Source organism: Symphalangus syndactylus, chromosome 16 (genome assembly GCF_028878055.3).
Source record: "Symphalangus syndactylus isolate Jambi chromosome 16, NHGRI_mSymSyn1-v2.1_pri, whole genome shotgun sequence".
In the NCBI taxonomy this organism is placed as follows: domain Eukaryota; kingdom Metazoa; phylum Chordata; class Mammalia; order Primates; family Hylobatidae; genus Symphalangus; species Symphalangus syndactylus.
In genome coordinates this window covers 92,026,785-92,050,884 of record NC_072438.2, presented here as the reverse complement: position 1 = coordinate 92,050,884, position 24,100 = coordinate 92,026,785, and the positions used below count along the sequence as shown (strand labels likewise).

The 24,100-nt window shown below is 48.1% G+C and overlaps 1 protein-coding gene across 2 annotated transcripts in view; it reads left to right on the top strand.

The window, feature by feature from the left end:
• ANKRD33B (ankyrin repeat domain 33B) overlaps window positions 1-24,100 on the top strand; it is a 94,154-nt gene that overhangs the window by 45,794 nt on the left and 24,260 nt on the right. For both annotated transcript variants that reach the window (XM_055246300.2, XM_063619931.1), the window contains exon 2: window positions 9,529-9,658. In XM_055246300.2, coding sequence (XP_055102275.1) covers window positions 9,529-9,658 — 130 coding nt within the window. The remainder of the gene's footprint in view (window positions 1-9,528; window positions 9,659-24,100) is intronic.

Sequence of the window (24,100 nt, the reverse complement as noted above, 5' to 3'; positions counted from 1 at the left end):
TGGATGTGTTCATATATTGTGCTAGGAAAACAGAAAAAGGTAACATTAAACTTCTATAATAAAAACCATGGTGGATTCAAGATCTCACTATGAAAAAAATACACTTTGAAACTTTTGAAATTAAATACAGAGGAATATCTTTAGGGTTTTTGAATAGGAGGCATTGCTTAAACACATGACAAAAAGCATGCCTATAAAGGAAAAGATTAATAATATGACTGCATCGAAATGTAAAACGGGATGGAAAATGAAAAAGCAAGTGGTGTAGAGCAAACAATCGCAACACCCTTGACAGAGCTTCAGGTCCAGGGGCAGCATTTACAGAGGCATCTGCTCTCTGTGGTACCTGAGAGGGAGCGCCTCTTTAAATTTGGTGCCCCAGGGCCTCCTTTGCCACAGCTTAGTGCCAGCCTTGGGCGCCAGGGCCATCCTGATGCCAGCTTTAGTGTCTAGGGCTGTGTTGCCCAGTAGTGTAGCTGGTAGCTCCAAATGGCTGTGGAACACAGTGCAACTGAGGTGTGCTATAAGTGTAAAATATGCACTAGATTCAGCCAAAAAAAGTAAAATAGCTCATTAAAATTTTTCCATTGATTACGTTTTGAAATGGTAATATTTTGGATATGTTGAGTTAAATACAATATATTTATTAGGATTTCATTTGGCTTTTATTAATTTGGCCACTAGAAAATTAAAAATTATCAGCCAGGTGCAGTAGCTCATGCCTGTAATCTCTGCACTTTGGGAGGCAGAGGTGTGCAGATCACTTGAGCCCAGGAGTTCCATACCAGCCTCGGTAACATGGCAAAACCCAATCTCTACAAAAATACAAAAATTAGCTGGATGTGGTGGTGCTCACCCATAGTCCCAGCTCCTAGTGAGGCTGAGCAGGGAGGATTGTTTGAGCCTGGGAGGCGAAGGCTGCAGTGAGCTGTGATGCACTCCAGCAGGTAACAGACCTAGACCTGTCTCCAAAAAAATTTTACATTACATTTGTGGCTCCCCTTATGTCTTTATTGGACAGCACTGTCCTCAAGTATTATAAAGAATTCAAACTGGGCTGGGTGCTGTGGCTCACACCTGTAATCCCAGCACTTTGGGAGGCTGAGGCGGGCAGATCATTTGAGGCCAGGGGTTCGAGACCAGCCTGGCGGACATGGTGAAACCCCATTTCTACTAAAAATACAAAAATTAGCCAGGCATGGTGGCAGGCACCTGTAATCTCAGCTACTTGGGCAGCTGAGGTGGGAGAATCGCTTGAACCTGGGAGATGGAGGCTGCAGTGAGCTGAGATCATGCTATTGCACTATAGCCTGGGTGACAGAGTGAGACTTCATCTAAAAAGAACAAAACACACAAAAAAAGAATTCATACTGATCAATGAGGAAAAGACAAAGAAGCCAATGGGAAATGGACAAAAGACATAATTAAATCCTTCACCAAAGAGGAAATCCGGACAGCCAATAGATGCATGGAAAGGTGGCCAGTCTTACTGGCAATCGGGAATGCGAAGTGAAAACACAATAAGAATGTTTACGCATCTGACTGGTGAAAATGCAAAGGTATTGGGAATTGGTAAGCATGAAGAAAAACTGTAACTTTCACCCATGAATGGTGGAGTTGAAGTTGTTGCAGCTGCTTTGGAGAGGACTTTGGCTCATGTTCTACCCTCAGCTTGTCCACTTAGAGCACTGGTTCTCTCCTGGTGGCAATTTTGCCTCCCAGGGTGCATTTGGCAATGTCTAGAGGCATTTTGGGTTGTCATAAATGAGGGTAGAAGATGCCCCTGACATCTGATGGGTAGAGGCCAGGGATTGCATAGTACAGGGGACAGCCCCCCAGAATAAAGAATTGTCTGGCCCCACATGTCAATAGTGGCCTGGTCGAAAAACTGACACAGACAAGGATCCCAATTAATTTCCAGCTCAGGTGCATCAGGAGCTACAGATCAAGGTTTTAATTCCAGTGCTCTGTATTTATAATCACAGAACTTTGGACACAGTGTCTATCAGTTTAGGGGCATGGATGAACATGCAGAGACACTATAGTAGTCACGATGCATTTGCCAGTGATTTGGCTAGATCACGTCCAGCACTGTGTGAATAAACCAAGCTTCAGGCTCAAATGTACATGGAGAGCGTTTTGTGCAAATATTTGAAATAGGAAATAATGCTGTCTATTAAATATATCACTTATGGGCCAGGCACAGTGGCTCGCGTCTGTAATCCTAGCACTTTGGATCACCTGAGGTCAGGAGTTTGAGACCAGCTTGGCCAACATGGCGAAACCTGTCTCTACTAAAAATTAAAAAATTAGCTGGGCATGGTGGCAGGAGACTGTAATCCCAGCTACCTGGGAGGCTGAGGCAGGAGAATTGCTTGAACCTGGGGGGCGGAGGTTGCAGTGAGCTGAGATTGCGCCGCTGCACTCCAGCCTGGGCAGCAGAGTGAAACTCCATCTCTAAATAAATAAATACATATATTGTTTATGGATACATGCATATGTAATAAAAATTCAAAAGCAAAATCAGAGCATACACAGCAGCACCAAATAGTGATCACCTCTGGGAGGGACAGAGAAGAAAGTACAAAAAGGCATTTAAACTTTTTCTGTAATGTTGATTCCTTTAAAAAGTTTGAAGCAGTTATGACAAAATATTGACCTTTGTTAATGTAACCAGTGAAGACATGGGTGTTTATCTTACTTATCTTACGTTCTGTTTTACTTTTCTCTATATTTGGAATTTTTTTCATAATAAACACTCATACACACATACCAAAGGGCACTTGGAACAGGGGCTGCCTGAGTCTAAGCAGCTCAGTGGGGGTTGTCCCTGTGTCTGTGTGGTTCGCCTGCTTTTCCCCAACACTGATGCGTGGTTAAGAGTTTGGTGCATGGAACGTTCCATGGGATTCTTTATTATGAGCTGGCTCTGGAGAGGCAGTGGGCTGAAATGGTGGTGTCTGACCTGCGGTGCTGGGGCCACACCCTGCAGGGATTGACCCTTGGGTCCTGCCTCCTGGCGAGGAAGTCCTCTCCCCTCGCCACTTGCCACCCCTCTGCACTAGACCTGGACCTGACCTTTACCCTCCAAACTTCTAACAACACATCCCAGAAAGTACCTGGTTCAAGATACTAACATTCACACTTAGGGAGTGTATTTCAAGGAAAATAGATGTCATATAGAAATTGCAGACAAATCTGAATTCCTGGGGAGACCCTTCAGAAAGGAAGTTTGCTGCCTGGTCTTTGCAATTGAGTTCATTGGCCAGCCTTGAGACTTGATTGGGAAGGGTTTGCCTTGTATGACACCCAGTGCCTAGCGTAGTGTGGAATTTAAGGCCAGCAGTGGTGGTTGATGTGCGCACTTGGTCTTCTCTACAAGCCACATGTGTTGAAGATCCCCTGCCTTACTGGGGCCTCCCTCTCATGCTCTTTCATTCCGTTTAGGCCCAGGGAAAGGATTCCTGCCTGTGGCGCTGGGCTTGAGGCTGCAGTACTCACCGTTTTTCTATGACATGTTGAAGCAATGAACTGGTGTTGAGGGATCTTAGAATTTTTAAGACTTGTATGAAGTATCCTTTCCTTTGGAATCTTGTTTGGAGAATAGCTTAATTAGATGATGTCTTAGTCCGTTTAGGCTGCTGTAGGAAAATACAGTAAACTGGGTGGCTTATAAACAATGGAGATTTATTTCTCACCGTCCTGGAGGCTGAGAAGTCCAAGATCATGGGCCTGCTTTCTGGTTCATAGACAGCACCTTCTTACTGTGTCCCCACAGGGTGGAGAGGGCAAGGCAGCTCTCTGGGTCCTCTTGTATAAGGGCGCCAATCCTATTTATGAGGGCTCTGCCCTTACGACCTGGTTACCTCCCAGCGGCCACGTCTCCTAATACCATCACCATGAGGGTTAGGATTTCAACATATGAATTTTGAAGGGACACAAACGTTCCGTCCATGGCAGCTGGTAAGGCCCTGTCACCAGAAGAACATTTGAGTCAGTCTACATTCACGCTGCCTGAGTATTCCTGCGTTACCTGTGTGAACTGAACCAGGAAGTTGGCCCCTCACAGGGAATCCATCTCTCTTGTGCCATTGCAGCTGCTGCCACCAAATGCTATCATCGATGTTTTTCCTGGATGCCCACCCCTGTCCCCAGTGCAAGATTTTTCTTAGACCCCTGATGATTTTAATTTGCATTGTCTTAAAACATCCTGAGATGATTGAAACTTGCCTAAAATAGTTTACCCAGCAAATCACACAAGTGTTAGCAGGGGCTCATGGCAGCCTTTTAGAAATACAGTAGCTCTTTAGAGGCCAGAATTCTTGCATTCATTCATAAAGCCACATAGACATCTCCCCCAACCTATTGCTGGTGTTATTATGGGGTTTTATAGAAATGGAGTTTTAAGTATCTGAAATGTACTCTCTTCGTTCTTGGAATTTTTTCTCACACTCGAACATGGTAACATCCTTTTTCTTCTGGGTCATCAGGATGATGGCTCCCCTACTGTGGTACCATAGGCCCCATGTGGCTCTGGGGCTCCCTGGGCCTCTGGTGCCTCAGTCTCTCCCCTGGCTGTTGTGGGCTCCCACTTCTTCTGCAGATTGTGCTGGGCCTCATGCAGCATCCAGCCCTCCTTTTTCCTTCACAGACAGCTCTGTGAAACATTGTGTGCAAGACAGCTCTTTTTTGCACTTGTTTACAGTGGTTATTGTAAAACTATTTCTTAATGAACACAACATTGTGTTTGCTTACTTTTTTCAGTGTTAATTAAAATGATGTAATTTTCTCATGAATACAGCTTTGTTTTACAGAAGAATTCTAACTGCACAGAATCATATTGGGGTGGCTCACGCCTGTAATCCCAGCACTTTGGGAGGCCAAGGAGGGCGGATCACAAGGTCAAGAGATTGAGACCATCCTGGCCAATATGGTGAAACCCCCATCTCTACTAAAAATACAAAAATTGGCTGGGCGTGGTGGTGCGCACCTGCAGTCCTAGCTACTTGGGAAGCTGAGGCAGCAGAATTGCTTGAACCCAGGAGGCAGAGGTTGCAGTGAGCTGAGATCGCATCAGTGCCTTCCAACCTGGTGACAGAGTGAGACGCCATCTTAAAAAAAAAAAGTGAAAGTAGTTCTTCAAAAATGTTGCTTCCCCACCCTACCCACCCTGGATTGGTCAGGGGTCTCCAGAGAAAGTGTGTGTGTGTGTGTGTGTGTGTGTGTATAAACATATATGTAGAGAAAGAGAGAGGTTTGTTTTGAGGAATTGGCATGCGTGATTGTAGGGGCTGGCAAGTTCAAAACCTGGAGATCTGGGGGAGAGTTGCAGTTTGACTCTGAAGGCAGCACTGCTGGTCAAGTTTCTTCTTTCCAGGGTGTGGGGAGGCCAGCCTTTTTTCTCTTAAGGTCTTCAACTGATTGGATGAGGCCCACTCACATGACGGAGGGCATCTACTTTACTCAAAGTCTGTTGATTTAAATATCAGTCTCATTTAAAGAATACCTTCACAGAGATATCTAGAATAATGTTTGACCAAATACCTAGGTACTGTGGCCTAGCCAAGTTCATACATGAAATTAACCATCACACACCTCCCATTCATCTTCCTTCTGTTCTTAATATTTTGGTGTGGTTCTTCTTGATGTTGTCTCACTGTCTTGCCCAGGCTAGTCTCAAACTCCTGGCCTCAAGTGGTCTTCCCACCTTGGCTTCCTAAAGTGCTGGAATTATAGACATGAGCCACTGCACCTGGCCTCATTTAATTTGTTGATATAATAAGTGATGTTCTGGCTGGGTGCCGTGGCTCACGCCTGTAATCCCAACACTTTGGGAGACTGAGGTGGGTGGATCATTCGAGGTCAGGAGTTCGAGCCCAGCCTGGCCAACATGGCAAAACCCTGTCCCTACTAAAAATATAAAAATTAGCCGGGCTTGGTGGCAGGCACTTGTAGTCCTAGCTACTCGGGAGGCTGAGGCAGGAGAATCGCTTGAACCCAGGAGGCAGAGGTTGCAGTGAGCCAAGATCACACCACTGCATTCCAGCCGGGGCAACAGAGCAAAACTCCATCTCAAAAAAAAAAAAAAAAAAAAGTTGTTCTTAGGTTTCTAAATATTATATCAGCCTTCCCAAGGTGGCTGTCAGCAGGTGGCTGCTGCACATTTTGGGAAGTTCTACCTTAGGAAGCCGGAGGAGTGTGGTGGGGAGAAGGAGGTGCTATCAGTCCAGAGCAGAACCCTTCACTGGTTGAGGTGAGAAGGAGGGGAGAGGAGGGTGGTCTTGAAAGAGACCTAATTCAGTAGCCAGATACTTCCGGAGCCCTGAGAGTGTCTCTCTTGTATCCACCTAGGGAAGGCGTTCCTTTTAACCTGAGCCCTTTAAGTGCAGGTTGGATGTCAGGGTTGGCAAAGGCAGGTGCCATCTGGAACCTTCCTGAAGAGCAGGTTTGCATTATATGCTAGAAGCTTTCAAAATACCTATTTTCTTTAGTCCAGAAATCCTGCTTCTAACAATGTCTCCTGAGAAAACAAGAAACAAAATACACAAAGCCTTAGCTCTAGGGGTTTCACTGCAGGTTTTACTCATAAGAAAGAAAGTGAGAAACAGATCATCCGAGTATCCAAGAATAGGGATTTGTTAAATAATGACAATTCTACCCCACATAGAATCGAATACTCTGTATCTACCAGAAATTTTAACACAGAGTTACTTTTATTGATGTGAAGATATTGCTGATATAGTCCTAACTAAGACATATAGCAAATGGTCCTGTTTTAGTTTAAAGAAAAATGTGTGCATATGTGTGTGTGTCTGTGTCTGGTCTGTAACTTTTTTTCTTCTCTTTAATTTTTGGATCTTTTTCTGCAATAAATATGAGCTACTTGTGTAATTATATGCAAAGGAAGATGTTACATTATGTTCAGTATGTTTTATTTATAAGTCAGGAAATTGTAGAATACTAGAGCAATATCTCCATCCAAAGAAGTTAAAAATGATTTTTGGGTGCTCCCTGGTGGGATGACAAGTTTTCCGGCACATTTATGCGAAAGCAGGTGGGTAGGTTAGCTGGGAGAATGGAGGTGGTGGCAGCGAACTCTTAGTTCCCAGAGAGGCTGGAAACCTCAGCGGCTTCTAAGTAGAGCCTGCCTGCAGCCCACTCTTTTCTATTTAAAATTAGATTATTGTGAAATATTTCACCGTATAGATGGAATGACCTATTTCAAAGGGTGCATAAGCTAGAGTATATTAAAGAGTCTTTACCACAGTCAACAGTTATTGAGTTGATTATGCCGTGGTATGGATGTCAGTGTTAGAAAATCAATGGTATTCTGTAGAACTTTAAAAATGTGAGTATTTGTGATTTAATATTCTTCTGTAGGGCAACTAGGAGCCTTATTGAGATAAGTGGGCAGGGCTACTCGGGTCTTCTTGTTGTTCCATGAAAAATTATATTCTTACTAAAAATTGGCCGGGTGTGTTGGCTCACGCCTGTAATCCCAGCACTTTGGGAGACCGAGGTGGGTGAATCACGAGGTCAGGAGTTCGAGACCAGCCTGACCAACATGATGAAACTCTGTCTCTACTAAAAATACAAAATTAGCCGGGTGTGGTGGCACATGACGGTAATCCCAGTTACTTGAGAGACTGAAGCAGGAGAATCGCTTGAACCCAGGAGGTGGAGGTTGCAATGAGCTGAAATCACACCATTGCACTCCAGCCTGGGCAACAAGAGCGAAACTCTGTCTCAAAAACAAACAAACAAACAAACAAACAAAAAACTGGGAAAAATCGGGCTGGGCCCCTGTGGAGTTGCTGTAAATATAAACTTTGTGCCTCTCATGCAGTGGTGGTGTGGCTGGCAGTGCCAAGAGTGACACCTGATTGCTTGGTCATTAGCTCCTACCCTGGGTTGAATTTTAGCATCTTACTGTATCTGTGTCTGTGAGGTGGTGAGCCTCACACCTGAGTCTACGCTGTTTTTCTTTGTTACGAGGTCTGTTCATCAACTTGGGCTGCTGCAACAAAGCACCATAGACTGGGTACTTATTCAGAATGGAAGTTTATTCCTCACAGTTCTAGAAGTCCAAGATCTTATACAGAGTGGAAATTTATTTCTCACAGTTCTGGAGGTGAGAAGCCCAGGATCGGGGCGCTAGCATGGTGGGGTTCTGGCCCGGGCCCTCTTCCAGGATGCAGACTGCAGACTTCTCTCTGTGTCCTCACATGGAGGAAAAAGGCACGAGAGAGCTCTTGAGGTCCTTTTTATAGGACACTAATCCCATTCATGAGGGCTCCACCCTTGTGATCTACTCACCCACCAAAGCCCCACTTCCTGCGCTATTCCACTGGGAGCTGGGATTTTAACATCTGGTAATACTTAATTAATAGATCTACAAAATCAACTATCAGTGTATGTATCTAGCCTGGTTCTCATTCCATGACTCCACGCTGCTGTCCATCTCTACCTGACATCACCACTGGGTTGTCCAGAGACAGTCTCATACAGTACACTGAAGTCTGCATGCCATCTGTCCCCACGCCCACTCTGTCCCACATCCTGTCCCTCTCATTTGATGGCAACTGCATCCTCTCAGCTGCTAGGGCCGAAACTTCCGGGTCATCCTGGACTCTTTTTCTATTCAACCTCACCTCCATTCTAACAGCAAATCTTCCTTTCCGGAATCCAAATTCGCCTCCCCAGCTGCTGCCCCCACCCTGGTGTGACACCATCCTCGCCTGCCTGGCCCCACAGTGGTCTCCCATCAGCCCCCCACCTCCACCCCATTCTTCTAGAGCCTGTTTCTGCCCAGCAGCCAGAGTGGATGCAGATGATTGGCAGCCGATGGCTCAGGACACTGCTCCTACTCAGGGGGTCCCCAGGGCCCTGTCCACGGTCTCTGAGACCCGCTGTTGCCTCCTGGACCTGGGTTACTCCTCTTTTTCTCACTCACTCTGCTCTAGCCCCGCCGGCCGCTGGGCTGCTCCCTGGATGCACCAGGCGTGGTCCTGACTTGGGGCCTTTGCTTGAGCTGTTTCCTCTACTGGGGCATTTTCCCCTCTCTGTATCCGTGTGGCCCATTGCCTTGCCTCTTTCACACACGGGCCCCAACATCACCTCTGCCAAACCCAGCCTGACCACCCTATTCCCTAGAGAGCTGCACCCCGCCCTGCACGCACCTTTTTTACCCCACCGCCGTCTGCCGCGCTCTGTCGTTTATTTCTCTACGAGCCCCATGGTTGGTGCATTTCCCTCCCTGGAGAAAGCGCACCGCAGGAGGCCTGAGACCTCAGCAGTTCATTGATGTCTTCACGCCAAGGCTCTCACTCGAGTCAGTGCTCAACACACATTTGAGAAGGATCGAGCAGCTGGCTCACCCTAAACCATCTCTGAGAATTGGGACTCCAGGTCCCTGTCATTGCCTTGTCCAGCCCCCTGGAGGGTAGTGGGTGCCCCTCGGGGTCCCCAGTGCTGACCCACCATGCTCCAGCTCTGCCCCTCTGACCCGCTTCCCCTCTTCATTTCTAGACCGGCCTTATTGTCGCCTGCTACCATGGCTTTGTGGATACCGTGGTGGCCTTAGCAGAGTGCCCCCACGTTGACGTCAACTGGCAGGACAGCGAGGGGAACACAGCCCTAATCACAGCTGCACAGGCAGGTAAGAGCTGGCTTTCCCCTTTCCTCCCGGAGCTGTAGCCAGAGCACCGCTGCTGGGCAGCCCGGGCTTCCGGTGCGATGCAGTCAGGATGGAAATGATCAGAAACCGTGTCCTGCTACCAAGGGGTGCCAGGGAAGGGCTGATCACTGTGACCACACGCTATACATTTACCCACTTGTTCAGAATTCAGTATGGGCAGATCAAGCTCTGATACTGCCCAAAGTTTTTGAATATGAATCTGCACCAGAAAGCCACCCTTGTCACCACTGCACCTGAAGCCTCACACTCCATCCTGCTCCCGAAGACTGGGGGTGGCATGAAGCTGGCAGACCCACCAGTGGAAGAGGACACGATCATGTGTCTCAGTGATAGTTAATCATGAAAGTAGACAGGCGTAGAAGGTGACCTTGCACTTTACCTGTAGAGTTAAAGAAACACCAGAAACTGTTTCTGAGAGCTGTGAGAGTATCCGTGTAACAAGCTGGGACAAAATCAGTGGGAGCGTCTTCTGAGCGGGTATCCAAGCATGTGGCCCTCAGCCCATCAGTCATCAAGAGGACGGTGCTTATGTCCATATTGCCAAGTGCATTGCGACTCTCCTCCTTTGGAATTGTATCCAGACATTTTTTTGAGGACAGACATGAAACCTATGCTTGCCTCTTCATAATCACACTTCATTTGGAATAGTGGTCTCGACCAGGTTTATCACTGATCCCTTTCAAATTTCGTGGCCTCCAAAGATTCTGTCTGTTTCATTGGTCAAGTTCTCAACTGCAAGCAAAGAAGCTGCCTGCGGCTGAGCCAGGAAGAACAGGCGCTTGTGTGTTGAGGGAAGGAGGGGAAGCTTACATGGTTGTCAGGGGTTGTTGAGAATCCCACTCAGGGCCTGGAAACTGGAGGAAGTGCCGCAGACCACAGTGTATGTTGATTCTGGTTGAGAAATGGCTGTTGCTGTCACCAAAAGGAGACCTCCTTGTCCCTTGTTGCTTCACAAGCCCCTGTACCAAAGCCACCCTGGGTGGATCTGATGGGTGGGGGGCCAGGGAAGCTGGAAAAACCTGTGTTTGACAGTTTCATCCCCCGTGGTGGGAGTGGTCTGGGCACCCCACTTTTCAATCAAGACGAATAGAGTGGGGAGCTCTCCAAACTTAGGAAGGGCCAGGGGCTGTGCTAACATGTGTTCACCTCCTCAGGTTTCAGAGCACGAGGCATCACTTCCATGGAGGCTTCCAGGCTTTGAAAGCCTAGCAAGAGTGTGAAAGGGCTTTGTAAGGTATTCAGTGATTCATTTCCTCTCATGGGCCAGCTACCATGTCAGGGACCAAGGATACAGAAGTGCAGGGCAGCCCCGTCCTTGAGTAATTCTGCAGCTCATGGGACAGAGAAACACACGAAGCCCAGCACCATCTCTCTGCTGGAGCTCGGTGCTGTGGGGCGAGAACACTCTATCTAGCCTGAAGTTCATGATGAGGTCTTGCAAGAAGGGGGTTTGAGCTGGGGCTGAGAGGGAGCTGGGCCGTTCTCAGGAATGGCGAGTCTTAGGGACAGTGTAGGTGGGCATGGCTGTAGGATGGCGTGTGTCTAGGAGAGACGAGGGAAGGATGGGGACCAGACCACTAAGGGTCTAAGCCCAATGCAAGGGAATGTATTTCAGTAGCGTGAGGCTCTGTGAGTGGTGACAGGGGTGAGAGGATCCTGGGGGCCTAGCAGAGGGCTCAGAGCACAGGGAAGGGCTGGGAGCTGTGTGGCTGTGGTGGTGACGTGGGCCATGGAGGAGAGCTGGGGGTCTAGGATGGCTTTGGGCTTTGGGACAGGGGATAACACCAACTGCAAAGGGCATATAAGTAAAAGAAGATGAATGGGAGGAACATTGGTTTTGAGCTGGCTATCATGACTTTGAAATGCTCTGAGACCTCTAAGTAAAGAGGTCTCCATGGCAAGTCAGGAAGAGATGGAGCTCCAAAATCTGATCCCTGCTAGAAATACAGATGAGGGGCAGGTGTTGCTGGTGAGAGCTGGGACAAGGATTAGGTCATGACGGTATGAGAATGTACGATAAGAAGGGATTTCTTTTCTTACTGATCTGCCAGAGCTCTTTGTGTGTTAGAGGTAATAGCTGTGCTTTGATACCCATGAGGTACTTTCCAAAGTCTTGCCTATTTGCAGGTGTTTTGAGTTTGTATTCACCCAGGATTGTTTCTTCAGAGTCAGGAGCACATTTTATATTTTTGGCAAGAATATGGCATTGGCCATGATATGTCCTTGGTGTGTCCTGTCAGGAGCACATACTGCCAGTTTGTCCTGGTGTGGGTGATGCTAAATTTGACGAACTGCTTACATTTCTCCATTTTAAAGGCAGATATTTCCCCTCTGTAATTAATAAGTAATCTGCAAGGTGATACTTAGAGATTGTATGAATATCCTGTTTCCCCACCAGTTTTTGCCATTGATAATCCTTTTCTGAATCATTTATTTTACACTTATTATCTGATATTTTTCTATAAAGAAGAGCTTTCCTTTAGCCCCACCCTTTTTTCAGTACCATTACTCATTTTTTAAAAATTTTGTATGTTCTACTTCAATAACGCCTTCGTTCTTTTCACTGCTGAAGTTATCCCAAACCCAGCCGGTTGGTAACCCTGAAGATGGCTCCAGTGTCTTTTTGTCATATTTCTGTCAGTTTTGAGTATTTTCTTGATTTATGGCACACCAAAGTGTTCCACATTCTCCCTGGACTTTCCCAGTCCCCGTCTGTAACCAGCTGTATCTTCAAGGAATGATAGTTCTTTTTTTAGTGGGGAATAGTATTTAGAAACCAAAGTCTGGGCTCTAGCTGTGCTCATTCACACTAAGTGTTATTGCTTCTAGGCATTTCAGTGAGCAGAGTTAGAAAAAAAAAAATTAAAAAAATAAGGATACCTCCAATCCAAATGCAACACCAGTCTTCCTCCTTTTCACCCTTTCCATATGCTTCTTCCCATTCTTTGTCAGCAAGAAACCTGGTTTGCAGCAATCACAATGCATTTACCCATTTTCCTGTCCTATGACAGATGTGCACAAAAAGTGGTGATACTAAAGGATAATTTTCAAAAGCTTAAAAATTTGACTCTTAGGTGGATAGAAAGTGAAAACTCATTAATTAGTGACGGGCTAGTAATTAGTTAAGGCCAGTTCAAAGGAAACTTGAAGAACAGGCACATAGAGGCAATCACAAGTGCTGAAATACATCTGCTAATAGATGCAAAACTGGTTATATCCTATAAGGCAATAGAATATAATGTTGTGGGTTATCTTTTCTATAAGGTGATGTTATGGACTGAATGTTTATATCCTCCCCCTCAAATTCATATGTTGAAACCCCAACCCCAAATATGATGCATTAGGAGGTGGGGATTTGGGGAAGTAATTAAGTTTAGATGAGATCATGAGCGTAGGGCCACCATGATGGGATTAGTGTCCTTATAAGAAGAGGAAGAGACCACAGCCCGCTCCTTCTCCAGCATGTGAGGACACAGTGAGAAGACAGCTGCCTGCAAACCAGGAGGAGGAGCCCTATTGGCAAAGGAATCTGTTGGTGCCTTGTTCTTGAACTTCACAGTCTCCAGAACTATGAGACATAAATGTCTGTTAAGCCACCTAGTCTATGGGATTTTGTTATAGCAGCCTGAGCTATAACAGGAAGTAAATTATCTCTCTACCAGATACAATGCAATCGCCTTGCTGTGGACAATCAGTTTTGCAGCTTAACTTCTACCCCTGTAGAGTTGTGGAGCAGCCTAGGAACTAAATACAGCCAGAGGGTCCCCTGGACAGCACCCAGAACCCGGCATCCAGAACCAGCACTTTCCTGGAGGGAAAAGAGACCCAGTCACCTCATTAGCTCAGTTTCCAGCTATGGACAGTTTTTTTTTTTTTTTTTTAACCAAAGAGTCAGAAATTAGAATACTGCCACTGCTACCAGCATCAGACCTGCTAAGTAAAAGCCCATATTTCTTTGTGGTTGTTTTCTTCCAACATATTCTACCAAAAGTTATTGGTCTTACAGTGCCACATTCAAAAACGCAGTTAAATTTTTTTAACTTTATGCAGTCTCTCCAGATTTCAGATTGCTTCCCTTTCAACAAATGCTTATGTTTTTCACTGAGTCAGTGACCTATTGAATTTTTCTAAGAATATGGATTGTTAAAATTTGAAAAATGTTCTTTTGCTTCTTGCAGTAAACCAATTTTCAAATTGTTTCCTAGACACTAGACAACCAGGGAGCAATCAGTCTATTTCAGATGAAGATGCTGCCCTGAAACCTGTAGTCCACCCCCTTCTGTTTGGATCTCACTGTCTTTACACTGATCCAGGGGTTGGTTTTTTTTGTTTGTTTTTTTCCTGGCTTGCTCATTCTTCTGCAGGGACTGCGCTCATCCTTCTATGGTTTATTTAAGTCAAGGATGCCACAGGTGCTCTTGGAGATCGGAGGGCGCTCTGGCAAAGGAAGAAGGAAAGGGCTCCGGCTGCTTTCCAGGCTCAGCGCCCAGCAACCTGGGGCATGGTGGGAAGAACTCGTGGCCAGGTGCAGGCCACGCAGCCACTCCCCTCCTGGGATGTGTAGTTTTACTTCCAAGTTGAGTGTGGCATGGGAGCCTGTACCAACCAAGGGGAGCCCCCACCCTTTGCCTGGTGGCACCTCAGGGGGAAGGTGGCACCGGGAGCTTAGTGCCCTCCCTGGCCTCATGTGCCTGGGGTGTTGAAAAATGGCATCAGAGGGTCTCAAAGCATCCCCATAGACCACCTCTCCTTTTCTGCCCTTCTATCTGTGGGGCGTTGCCAGAATTTTTCAGGGTTCACTGAATTAGGTGTAATACCCCATCCTCCCCATCAACAGAGGCCTGTCCCTGCCATTTTCCTTAAGGAACAGAAATTGGGTGGTGTCCCTCGATGGTTCTAGTCACACTCCTGGCTTCTCTCTGTTGCCTTTGGTCACAGATCGTATCTTCACCTGCTCAGGCTGCGATAAGGAAATAAGCAGCTCTGTGGGGCCTCTTTTGTGAAGGCACTAATCCCACTACGAGGACCCCTCTCTCAGGACCTAATCACCTCCCAAAGCCACCCGCTGTAGTGTCGTCCTGGAGGCAGGATTTTCGCACAGGAATTTCGGAGAACAGAAACATTCAGACTGGCAGGTGGGAAGCTGGGTAGGAGCGAAGATTCCTGTGTTCTCAGCTCTCTTGGGAGCTGGCCCGCCCAGGGGGAGCCGTGCTGCCAGACAGAGCTGGAGTCCAAGTCAGGTAGCAGGATCAGGTGGCCAGGGTGTGTACCAGGCTCTGGGCTATCCTGAGGGCAGTGTCACAGCTGGAAACCCGCCTGGGTGGACAGGAGGAGGTGGGCAGAGGCCTCAGCCGTTACCCTGTGTCCTCCACTTGGCCTGGCTGATGTTCTTGGAGGCTGATTTTAAAATACAATACACAGTGTTTTGGGGGAAAATAACCCCACGTGAGCAAGGAAATTACAGGTGACTATCTCTTCCACCTCACTGTCAGCCCTCTCTTCAGTCTGCTCTCTGGAGATAACTGTTGTGAATGATTTGATGCCTAGATGGGTTTACTCTGCCTTTTAAATAAAATTATTATTATAATGTATTTTTTCTTCTTGTTTTCTTTCTTTCTTTCTTTCTTTCTTTCTTTCTTTCTTTCTTTCTTTCTTTTTTTTTTTTTTTTGAGTATGAGTCTTGCTCTATCGCCCAGGCTGGGGTGCGGTGGCGTGATCTCAGCTCTCTGCAACCTCCACTTCCCAGGTTCAAGTGATTCTCTTGCCTCAGCCTCCCGAGTAGCTGGGATTATAGGCACCAGTCACCATGCCCAGCTACTTTTTGTATTTTCAGCAGAGGTAGGGTTTCACCATGTAGGCCAGACTGGTTTCAAACTCCTGACCTCAAATGATCCACCCACCTTGGCCTCCCAAAGTGCTGGAATTACAGGCGAGAGCCGCCAGTCCTGGCCTTTTTTTCTTCTTTTTTACTGGCTTTTGTTATCTTCCCCTATTACTGATTTGCTTGAGCTCTCTGTGGCCGCCACTGTGTGCGCCCACCCTCTGGCCTGGGCTCTGATCCCTGGACACCCAACCTAGGCTGCTGCCTGAGGCTTTGGGACTGAATTGTTGAGGTTGCATAGGGAGGCAGAGGGGAGAGGGACTTTACACCATTTAAACAAACACAGATTAAAAACTTCCTTGTGTGTGTCTTAATTGCCTCAATGTGCCGAAGAGATTTTCCCTAATTTCTTTCTGAACCTCCAGGGGCTGCCCCTGTCCCCATGGGCATAATTGCCTTAGACACTGGCTCCCAACCTTGCACCTCCGGCGTCAGCATCACCTGGGCTGGCTCATGTGAGCATTAACACAGATCTAGTGGAAACACACATTGCCAGGCCCTGCCCCTGGAGTCTTTCTTTGAATAGGCCTGGGGTGGGGCCCAAGAATGAGCAGATCAACAGGTTTCCCGGTGAGGCTGGTGCCGCTGGCCCAGGGACCCCACGTTGAGGATGGAGAGCTTTGAGGTTTTTATGCCTGATGACGGCAAAGGACCCCCTCAGTGGGCACTGAAGACCAGCAGAGTCACAGACCCTGGGAGAGATGTCAGACACAGAGGCATCACGGAATTAAAGTGAAAATGAGGAAAGCAGGTGAGCATCTGTTCACGACTTTCCTGTGCTGTTTTGCCCAAGAGGCTGTTTAGGCCCAAGCAAGTGATGTCCCATTTTAATCAATTTCATAACCAGTTTTATTTGATGATTTATTAATTTCAAAAGTTGTCCATGCAGATGTGCTTACAGCCAAAAATGACTACAAAAGTATTATCAGGAAGGAAGAAAAAGATCCCTCCTCGGTCTTCCAAATAGTGCAGCTCCCTTATCCGCACTTAGCAGTCACCTCTTCAGACATCATTCAGTCCTTCCCAAACACACACGTGTGGATGTGCGCTTTTTATTCACATGACTAGGCGAGTTCTGTTGAGATTGTGTTTTTAGTGGTTTTGTTCACTTAGTAATTAATCTAGAAGCTCCTGCTGCGTCGGTGTCCCTGAGCCCGGCCGGGCGCTCGTAGCCCTACCTTCCTGCATGGGATGTGTGGCTCATACCCGGTTCCCCACCAAGACTTCGAGTTTGAGAGGCTGCATTATGACTGGCTTTCACTCACTGTGGTGGACCCGGCTCTTAGGCCAGTCCTTGGACATGAAGTACTTGCTTCTTAAGTATTTGTTTGAAAAGAGGATATTGTGTAAAGTGCATGAACCGTGGTATACTTAACTGTCCCAGTTACTGCACAGGTGGGCTTTTGAGTTAACCAACGGCAGCAAGGCTGTAGTGAAGTCCTTGGGTCTGGGGTGCATCTCTGAGGAGAGCATGTTAGGGTCCCGGCAGGAAGCATGTTGAGCGACAGGTGTGCTCAGAGAGCTGAACAGAGGAGTTGATGAGGGCCTGTCAATTACGGGGAGAAGGGTAGAGTTAAGGGAACCAACACTGAAAGGATTAAGGGGAGGGGCTCTGCAAAGAGTGACCCAGGCCAAGAAGCTGGAACCTGAGAGGCAGGCTCGGCCTAGAATGCCAGCCAGGGGCTGGAGTGGGAGGCAGGGCCAGATATCCCGCTCCTTCCACCCTAGTCCCCTGCTGAGCCAACCCAGAAACCTCACTGGGGCAGAAACTGGGCAGGTGCTGTTGGTGCAGGTCACCTTCCTAGGCTGAAAGCAGGGCAAGGAAGAGGAGAAGCAATGTGCAGACACACTCTTAGAACAGAATTGCTTCAGCAAGGGCTGTGCCTGGTTTAAGTGTACGCAGCTGCCAAGCGGCGTTTAGAAAGCCGTGGCGATTTCTCCTTTCGCCTGAGTATCCAAGAGTGTTCTTGCCAGCCCTGGCTGAGATCAGTCTTTTCAGTATTTCCCTACTCAAAATGAACCAAAACTCTGGTTTTCAGTTGTATTTCCCCAGCTCTCTTTTGAGCCTAGTACCTGTTTGGATGCTTTTGGCTTCAACCACAAGGACACTGCCTTCTCTTGCAACACAAGACAGCTGCAGGTGATGTTGCAGCGTTGCTTCACTGAGTAGCTGGGTGATGCTGGGACCTAGAGCCACTTCTCAGAAATACTTTCGCTTTTTCCTTCACGGTCCCGAGGTGGCCCCAGCTGCTAGAAGCGCCACGTTGCAACACTCAGGGACATCAACGAAGAGGAGCAAGTCCCTGTCGGCATTTCCTTTTATAAGACAAGAAAACATTTCCAGAAGGCTCCAGCAGAGTGTCATTGCCATCTCACCAACCAGGGCTTGCGTCACAAGCCCAAGCCAAACAGTGACGGAGGATGGCTTGTGTAGACAGCAGTCACACTAAGCAGAATCAGCATTGTGAAGCGCAATCTTAAAGCACCCATATGTTTATATTATTTGCTATGGCAACTGGGTTGGTTGTCTGAGAGTTGGGCGCTCTGGGTTACTGGAGGACACAGCATTTATGAGTACAAATTCGGATGCAAATGCCTTCATCTGCCTTTTGAGTCTAATTTCCTCGGCTATTTAATGCACAATAAAAATACAGCCAAATCTGTACTAGGTCTGCAAGTGGAGAGAACGTATGAAAATAAATCCTCATGTAATCCCTAAATCTCATTTAGCCAGTCATTTCAACTTTCACCACTGCTTCGCTAACAAAAAGTAAGATAACCAAAGAAATGAATAAGAAGTGCCATGGATAGAATTGTGTGTTTATTTCTGTTTCCTTGTGCTTTAACAGAATAGCATGGACGTGGTGAAGTGAGGAAACCCCAGGGGTCTCTTTGAGCTGGTGATGGGGTAGAGCCCGTGAAGCTTGTTTTGGGTATAAGGAACCTCTGATGTGTGTTTGCAACTTGTTATTTCTTGCATTTAATTGTAAAATTCTGAAGGCTGTGTGCTGAGAGCCAGCCTGGCAGGATGCTGCCCAGGGACGGGGACGGAATGGGAGGGATTCTCAGGCGTAGCTGTGGTTCCTGAGCTGAATCAGGGAGAGTCCCAGTTCAGAGGAGAATTTATGACTTGGTCAGAACCCAGGAACAACGCCTCCTCATGTTATTTATCTTACTTTATTAGCAGTGCACATGATCACGATCTTAGTGTGATCTCATTGTGATGTTCATGTTGTTTTGAAGTGCTTCCTTTTTTCTCAATTTATACCGTTTCAAATAAGAGAGTAGAACTTGGCAAGTCTCGGTTTCCCAGCATTGCCTTATCTTTTCCTGTGAGCTTTCCTCAGCTCTTCTGATTGGCCATGGCAGTGCCACACCCCTGCCCACTGGGCAGCCAGGAGGGCTCCTCAGCCAGCTTGGGGCTTGCCTGGCTCCTCCTTCAGACCCCTGCCTGCCCTGCAAAGAGCAGGGATGCTGCCCTCTCCTACTAACCCTGCCCCTCCATCTGCATGGTAAATGCCTTATGCTAAGAATTCCTGGAGTCTGTTCAGGCTGCGTGGCTGGTATGATGTCATATTTCCAAGGCTGACAGCCCCCTCTACTGGCCTGGTCTGGAGAACTGCAGTTTGAGTGCCTTGAGTCAGTCAATCTTAGACAACCCAATTCTGTAACATTTTCCCATTTTTAGAGCAGTTTGTGTTTATTGCCTGTTTTTTTTTTTTTTAGATGGAGTTTTGCTCTTGTTGCCCAGGCTGGAGTGCAATGATGTGATCTTGGCTCACTGCAATCTCCGCCTCCCGGGTTCAAGTGATTCTCCTGCCTCAGCCTCCCGAGTAGCTGAGATTACAGGTGCCTGCCACCATGCCCGGCCAATTTTTTGTATTTTTAGTAGAGATGGGGTTTCACCATGTTGGCCAGGCTGGTCTTGAACTCCTGATCTCAGGTGATCCACCCAGTTCGGCCTCCCAAAGTGCTGGGATTACAGGCGTGAACCATTGCGCCCGGCCAGCCCAGCTAATTTTTATTTTTTGAGATGGGATCTTGCCATGTTGCCCAGGCTTGTATCTAACTCCCAGGCTCAAGTGATCCTCTAGCCTCAGCCTCCCTGGCCTCTTCTGGCCTTGGCCTCTCTGCTGGGATTACAGGCATGAGCCACCTTGCCCACCCTGATACTTTCAATAAATAAACTTTTCCCAAAGGAGAAGTAGGAATGTTTCAGCCTTTTCATCTAATGCATATTTATTGAGCACCCCAGAGCATGCAGTCACTTGGAAGTTTTAAGCTTGTGAGCTGGATAACGAGGGCTGTGGCGGCTGTGGGAACCCACCTGTGCATGGGAACGTGGACGATGAGACACTGTGGGTCAAGGGGTACCAGGGAAGACCTGGTGTTGGAAGGGATGGCTCATCAGGTCACCAGGTAAAAAGAGGAGGCAGAATATTCCAGGCAGAGGGACTCCTTGTGCAGAGGCCACTAGATTAGAGGAAGTGTGGCTCGTGGGTGAATTACATGGAAAGCTGGCTGTGTGACCATGAAGTGGATTGGGAGGGCATTGGCGGTGAGAGCTGAGGGTGAAGAGGTAAAAACCAACCCATTGAAGAGTTGAGACCTCATCTAAAGAGCAGAGCCCATGGAGAGTTTCAGATGAGTAGTGGGGATGGTCAGAGGCCCCTGCTGGTATCACCATGCTACTGGTGTGGAGAATGAATGGGGGCAGAAGTGGGACCAAGGAGGCTAGTCAGGACGGGAGCTGTGGCCCCACGGGGATGTGGTAGCCCAGGTCAGGGATGGAGAAACAAGGGCAGCTTTAGGAAATTTTAAATTTTTTTTGTAGAGATGAGGTCTTGCCATGCTGCCCATGCTGGTCTCAAACTCCCGGGTTCAAGTGATGTCAGAGGTGCAGTTGGCAGAATGTGGTGATTGCTTGGGTGAGGGAGGATGTGGAGGGCTTGAGACTGAGTCCAGCCATCTGGCTTGGGTGATGGGGTGACTGGTGGTGTTCATCACTGAATAAGGGATGTGGGAGAGGAGCAGCTTCGGAGGAAAGATGTTTTGGGTTTGATGCATTGAGTTTGTAGGATACCCATGATGAAATACTCAGTAGACAGATACTCAGGTAAAAAACTGAAGAAAAGAGATAGAACTGGAGAGAGTTGATGTGGAAGCTTTAGAGCTGAAAATTGGATCCACAGGAGTGTATAAGATCACCAAAGGAGAGAGTATGAGCTAAGGCGGGGGCTTAGCAGGCAGCTGAGGAACAGCAGCATTTCAGGAAGGAGAGAACAGGAGCTCAGAACATTGAGAAGGCGGAAAATCAGAAGGGTGAGCATCTGCATGTCCATGGAAAGAGCGTGTTTCAGAAAGGATGAAAGAGAGGAGTGAATGGGAAATGCTGGGGAGATGTTGAGTGTGATGAGAACTGACAAATCACCATTGAGTCTCATTGTAAGAAGGTCACTGGGGACTGCTGGGGGTGGTTTCAGCAAAGTCAGAGAGTGTCGGTAGCAAGAGTGAGAGTAGATGGGTCTGGAAGACTGAAGCGGAGTTGAATGGTTGATGGAGGCTGGCGGGAACATGAAGACAGGCCCACAGGGGTTGCTGTGAGGCACATATGCTTTTAAGATGAGAGACCCTTGAGCATGCATGTCAGCTAGTTATTGCTGTGTAACAAACAACTCCCATGCTCTGGGATGTTTTTATTGCTTATGCATCTGTGGATGGGCTGGGGATCTGTTGATCTAAACTGTCCTTGCTCAGGTCTGTGGGCAAGTTGGGGACCTGTTCTTAGGCACTTCGGCTGGGGCAGCTCTGCTGCGTGCATTACTCATCCTCTTCCTGGGAGCAGCGAGCCAGCCTGGGCATGTTCTTCCTGGGGAGACAGCTGAGGCACAAACATGCATGAAAGTCTGGATAAGTGCATTTCAACCTTCTGCTTCCATCACGCCTGCAAACATCCCATCGGCCAAGGTTCCACTAGACAGAGAACTGGGAAGTTACTTAACAGAGGGCAGTGTGAAGAATATGGGCCATTAGTGCATTGTAGGAACTAAGGGCCTTCTGAAGGTTCACTGAAATCAACTTGCAAAAGGCAGGTGAATAAGAGAAGAGGCATACAAAAGTACTTAACATGCGTACATGGGAGCCTTCAGAATGAAGACCCAAAAATGCAGGAGGAATTTTCCATTTTTCTGCTTAGGTTCAACAAAGTGTGGACAGTTATGTAGAAATATAGTTGGACAGGCCAGGCGCGGTGGCTCATGCCTATAATCCCAGCACTTTGGGAGGCTGAGTCAGGAGAATGGCTTGAACCCAGGAGACAGAGGTTGCAGTGAGCCGAGATCGCACCACTGCACTCCAGCCTGGGTGACAGAGTGAGACTGTGTCAAAAAAAAGAAGAAGAAGAAATATAATGCTAATAGACTGAGTAGGGAAACCCCACAGGCCTGCCTGTCTCCTCGGTTCTTCCAGGTTTCTCTGAGCAGCACTCCTTCCTTCTGGGAATGACCCTCCCTGGAATGGGGGTCTTATGACCTACAGTCAGACATGGCAGGTCAGATAATTTCTTTATGTTAGGGCAGTATTTTTAGGTTTTATGGCTGGCTTTAGGGAAAGGGGGTTCTGGTTTCAAGGATCTGCCTTGGGGAAGAGGGATTCCAGTTTGGATGGCTGGCCTCAGGGAAGAAGGGACTGAGAGATGGGAGGGCAGGAGGGCAGAGAGAAACCTTTGCTTCTGAGGCCTTCACTGTGGGGTATTTCTTTCTGAGCCCCAACAGCATTCTGAGGGAAGTGGGTCTGCAAGGAAGGAGAGGTTGACGAGAAACAGGAGGGATCTGATAAATATTCCACAGCAGTAGGCAGGGAGTGGCTGTCAAGCAGAGGAGGGGAGGAGCAGGGTTCAGCAAGAGGAGAATCCCCTGCGTTTTCAATAGGAAATGTGAACTGAGGACTGACAAGGTTCATAAACTTGGAAAGAAGGGCTTCTCATAAAGGGTTGCAGCCTGCAGGGTGGCCATTGTGGCAGGCAAGCAGCGCCACTGGCCAGAAGCCAGAAACAGACCCTTCCAGGGGCAGAAAAACAAGACAGAAGAACAATGCATGCTGAACGAGGTGGCTCAATACACGTATTCCACAAGCTGTGGGGGAAGCATTGAATGTCGATGAGAGGAGAAACACGCACATGTGCAGTCGAGCTCCGTGCCTCTCCCTGGGACCTGTGTTCAAAAAGCGACAGCGTTAGCATGATCTGAGGGTGGAGTTTTCAGGCCCTGACCTCAAAAGGTGAAGCAGAGGACATGAAAACCCTCACTGCGCGTCCTCCGTGGACCGGCCGGACCCACTCCGAAGCCACGGGCCAGTGTCTCTCATGAGGACAGAATGCTGGTTGGTTGTTTCGTCCAAACTGCGGAAGGGTGGGGCCGCATCAGGCAGTTGGTTTATATCAGTGGAGGGGTCTTTAGAATGGGCTGGTTTCTGTTTAGACTTAGGAGAGAAAGCCTCACGGTAGTTAGCAAGGAATGGGTGTAACGAGGCGCATTGCCCTTCCATCCTGTCGTAGCCGGGACTCAGTTTTCAAGGGTTCTCTGGGGTCCCCTTGGCCAGGAGGGGGTCGGTTCAGTCCGTTGGAGGACTCAGGATTGCACTTTTCTTTCTCGGAGGCCCGTGAATGTTGGCAGCGTGGGGGACGATGGGGGAAAGCCGAGGGACTTCCCTTCTGGTGGTTTCTGTTCCCTCTGTGAACTTGAAGATGAGTCATCCAGGAGAGGGGTTTGCGTGAGGTCGGTGACTTCCATGTGAAAAGTTTAACATTTTCCCGAAGGGGCCTGGGGAAGAGTCAACCAGGAAGCACAGGAGCACTGCTGGGCCAGGCCGAGAAGCCGGTCGGGCCCGGGTGGCGTGGGTGTCCACCTCTCTGTGTCTCCCAACGAAGGCACCTTGGCATCCATGCAGAGCGGAACCAGGGGTGCGGCGGGGCCAGGCGTCATTTCCAGCTTTCCTCTTTTGCATACCACAGACCTGTCCATCCACTCATTTAGGAGCTCTCTGAATCAAGCACCCCTCTCCCTCCTCCTGCCCGGGGTTGGGGGCAGGGCTCCATCTCTGCCTCCTGAATGCTCCCATGGCCTCCTGGTGAGCTCCCCACCACTGGGAGAGCCTCAGGTCCAGGGTGGAGAGGCCCCACACCAGGCCGCACAGCCTGCTGTGAATCATCCTCCTGACCTTGCACTCGTTTTGAACGGCTCTGTGCTAGTTTCCCCTTTTTTATTTTTATTTTTATTTTTATTTATGATTTATTTTGAGACAGTGTCTTGCTCTGTTGCCCAGGCTGGAGTACAGTGGCATGATCTCTGCTCACTGCAACCTCCACCTCCTGGGTTCAAGTGATTCTCCTGCCTCAGCCTCCTGAGTAGCTGGGATTACAGGCACCCGCCACCACTCCCAGCTAATTTTTGTATTTTTAGTAGAGATGGGGTTTCCCCATGTTGGCCAGGCTGGTCTTGAACTCCTGACCTCAGGTGATCCGC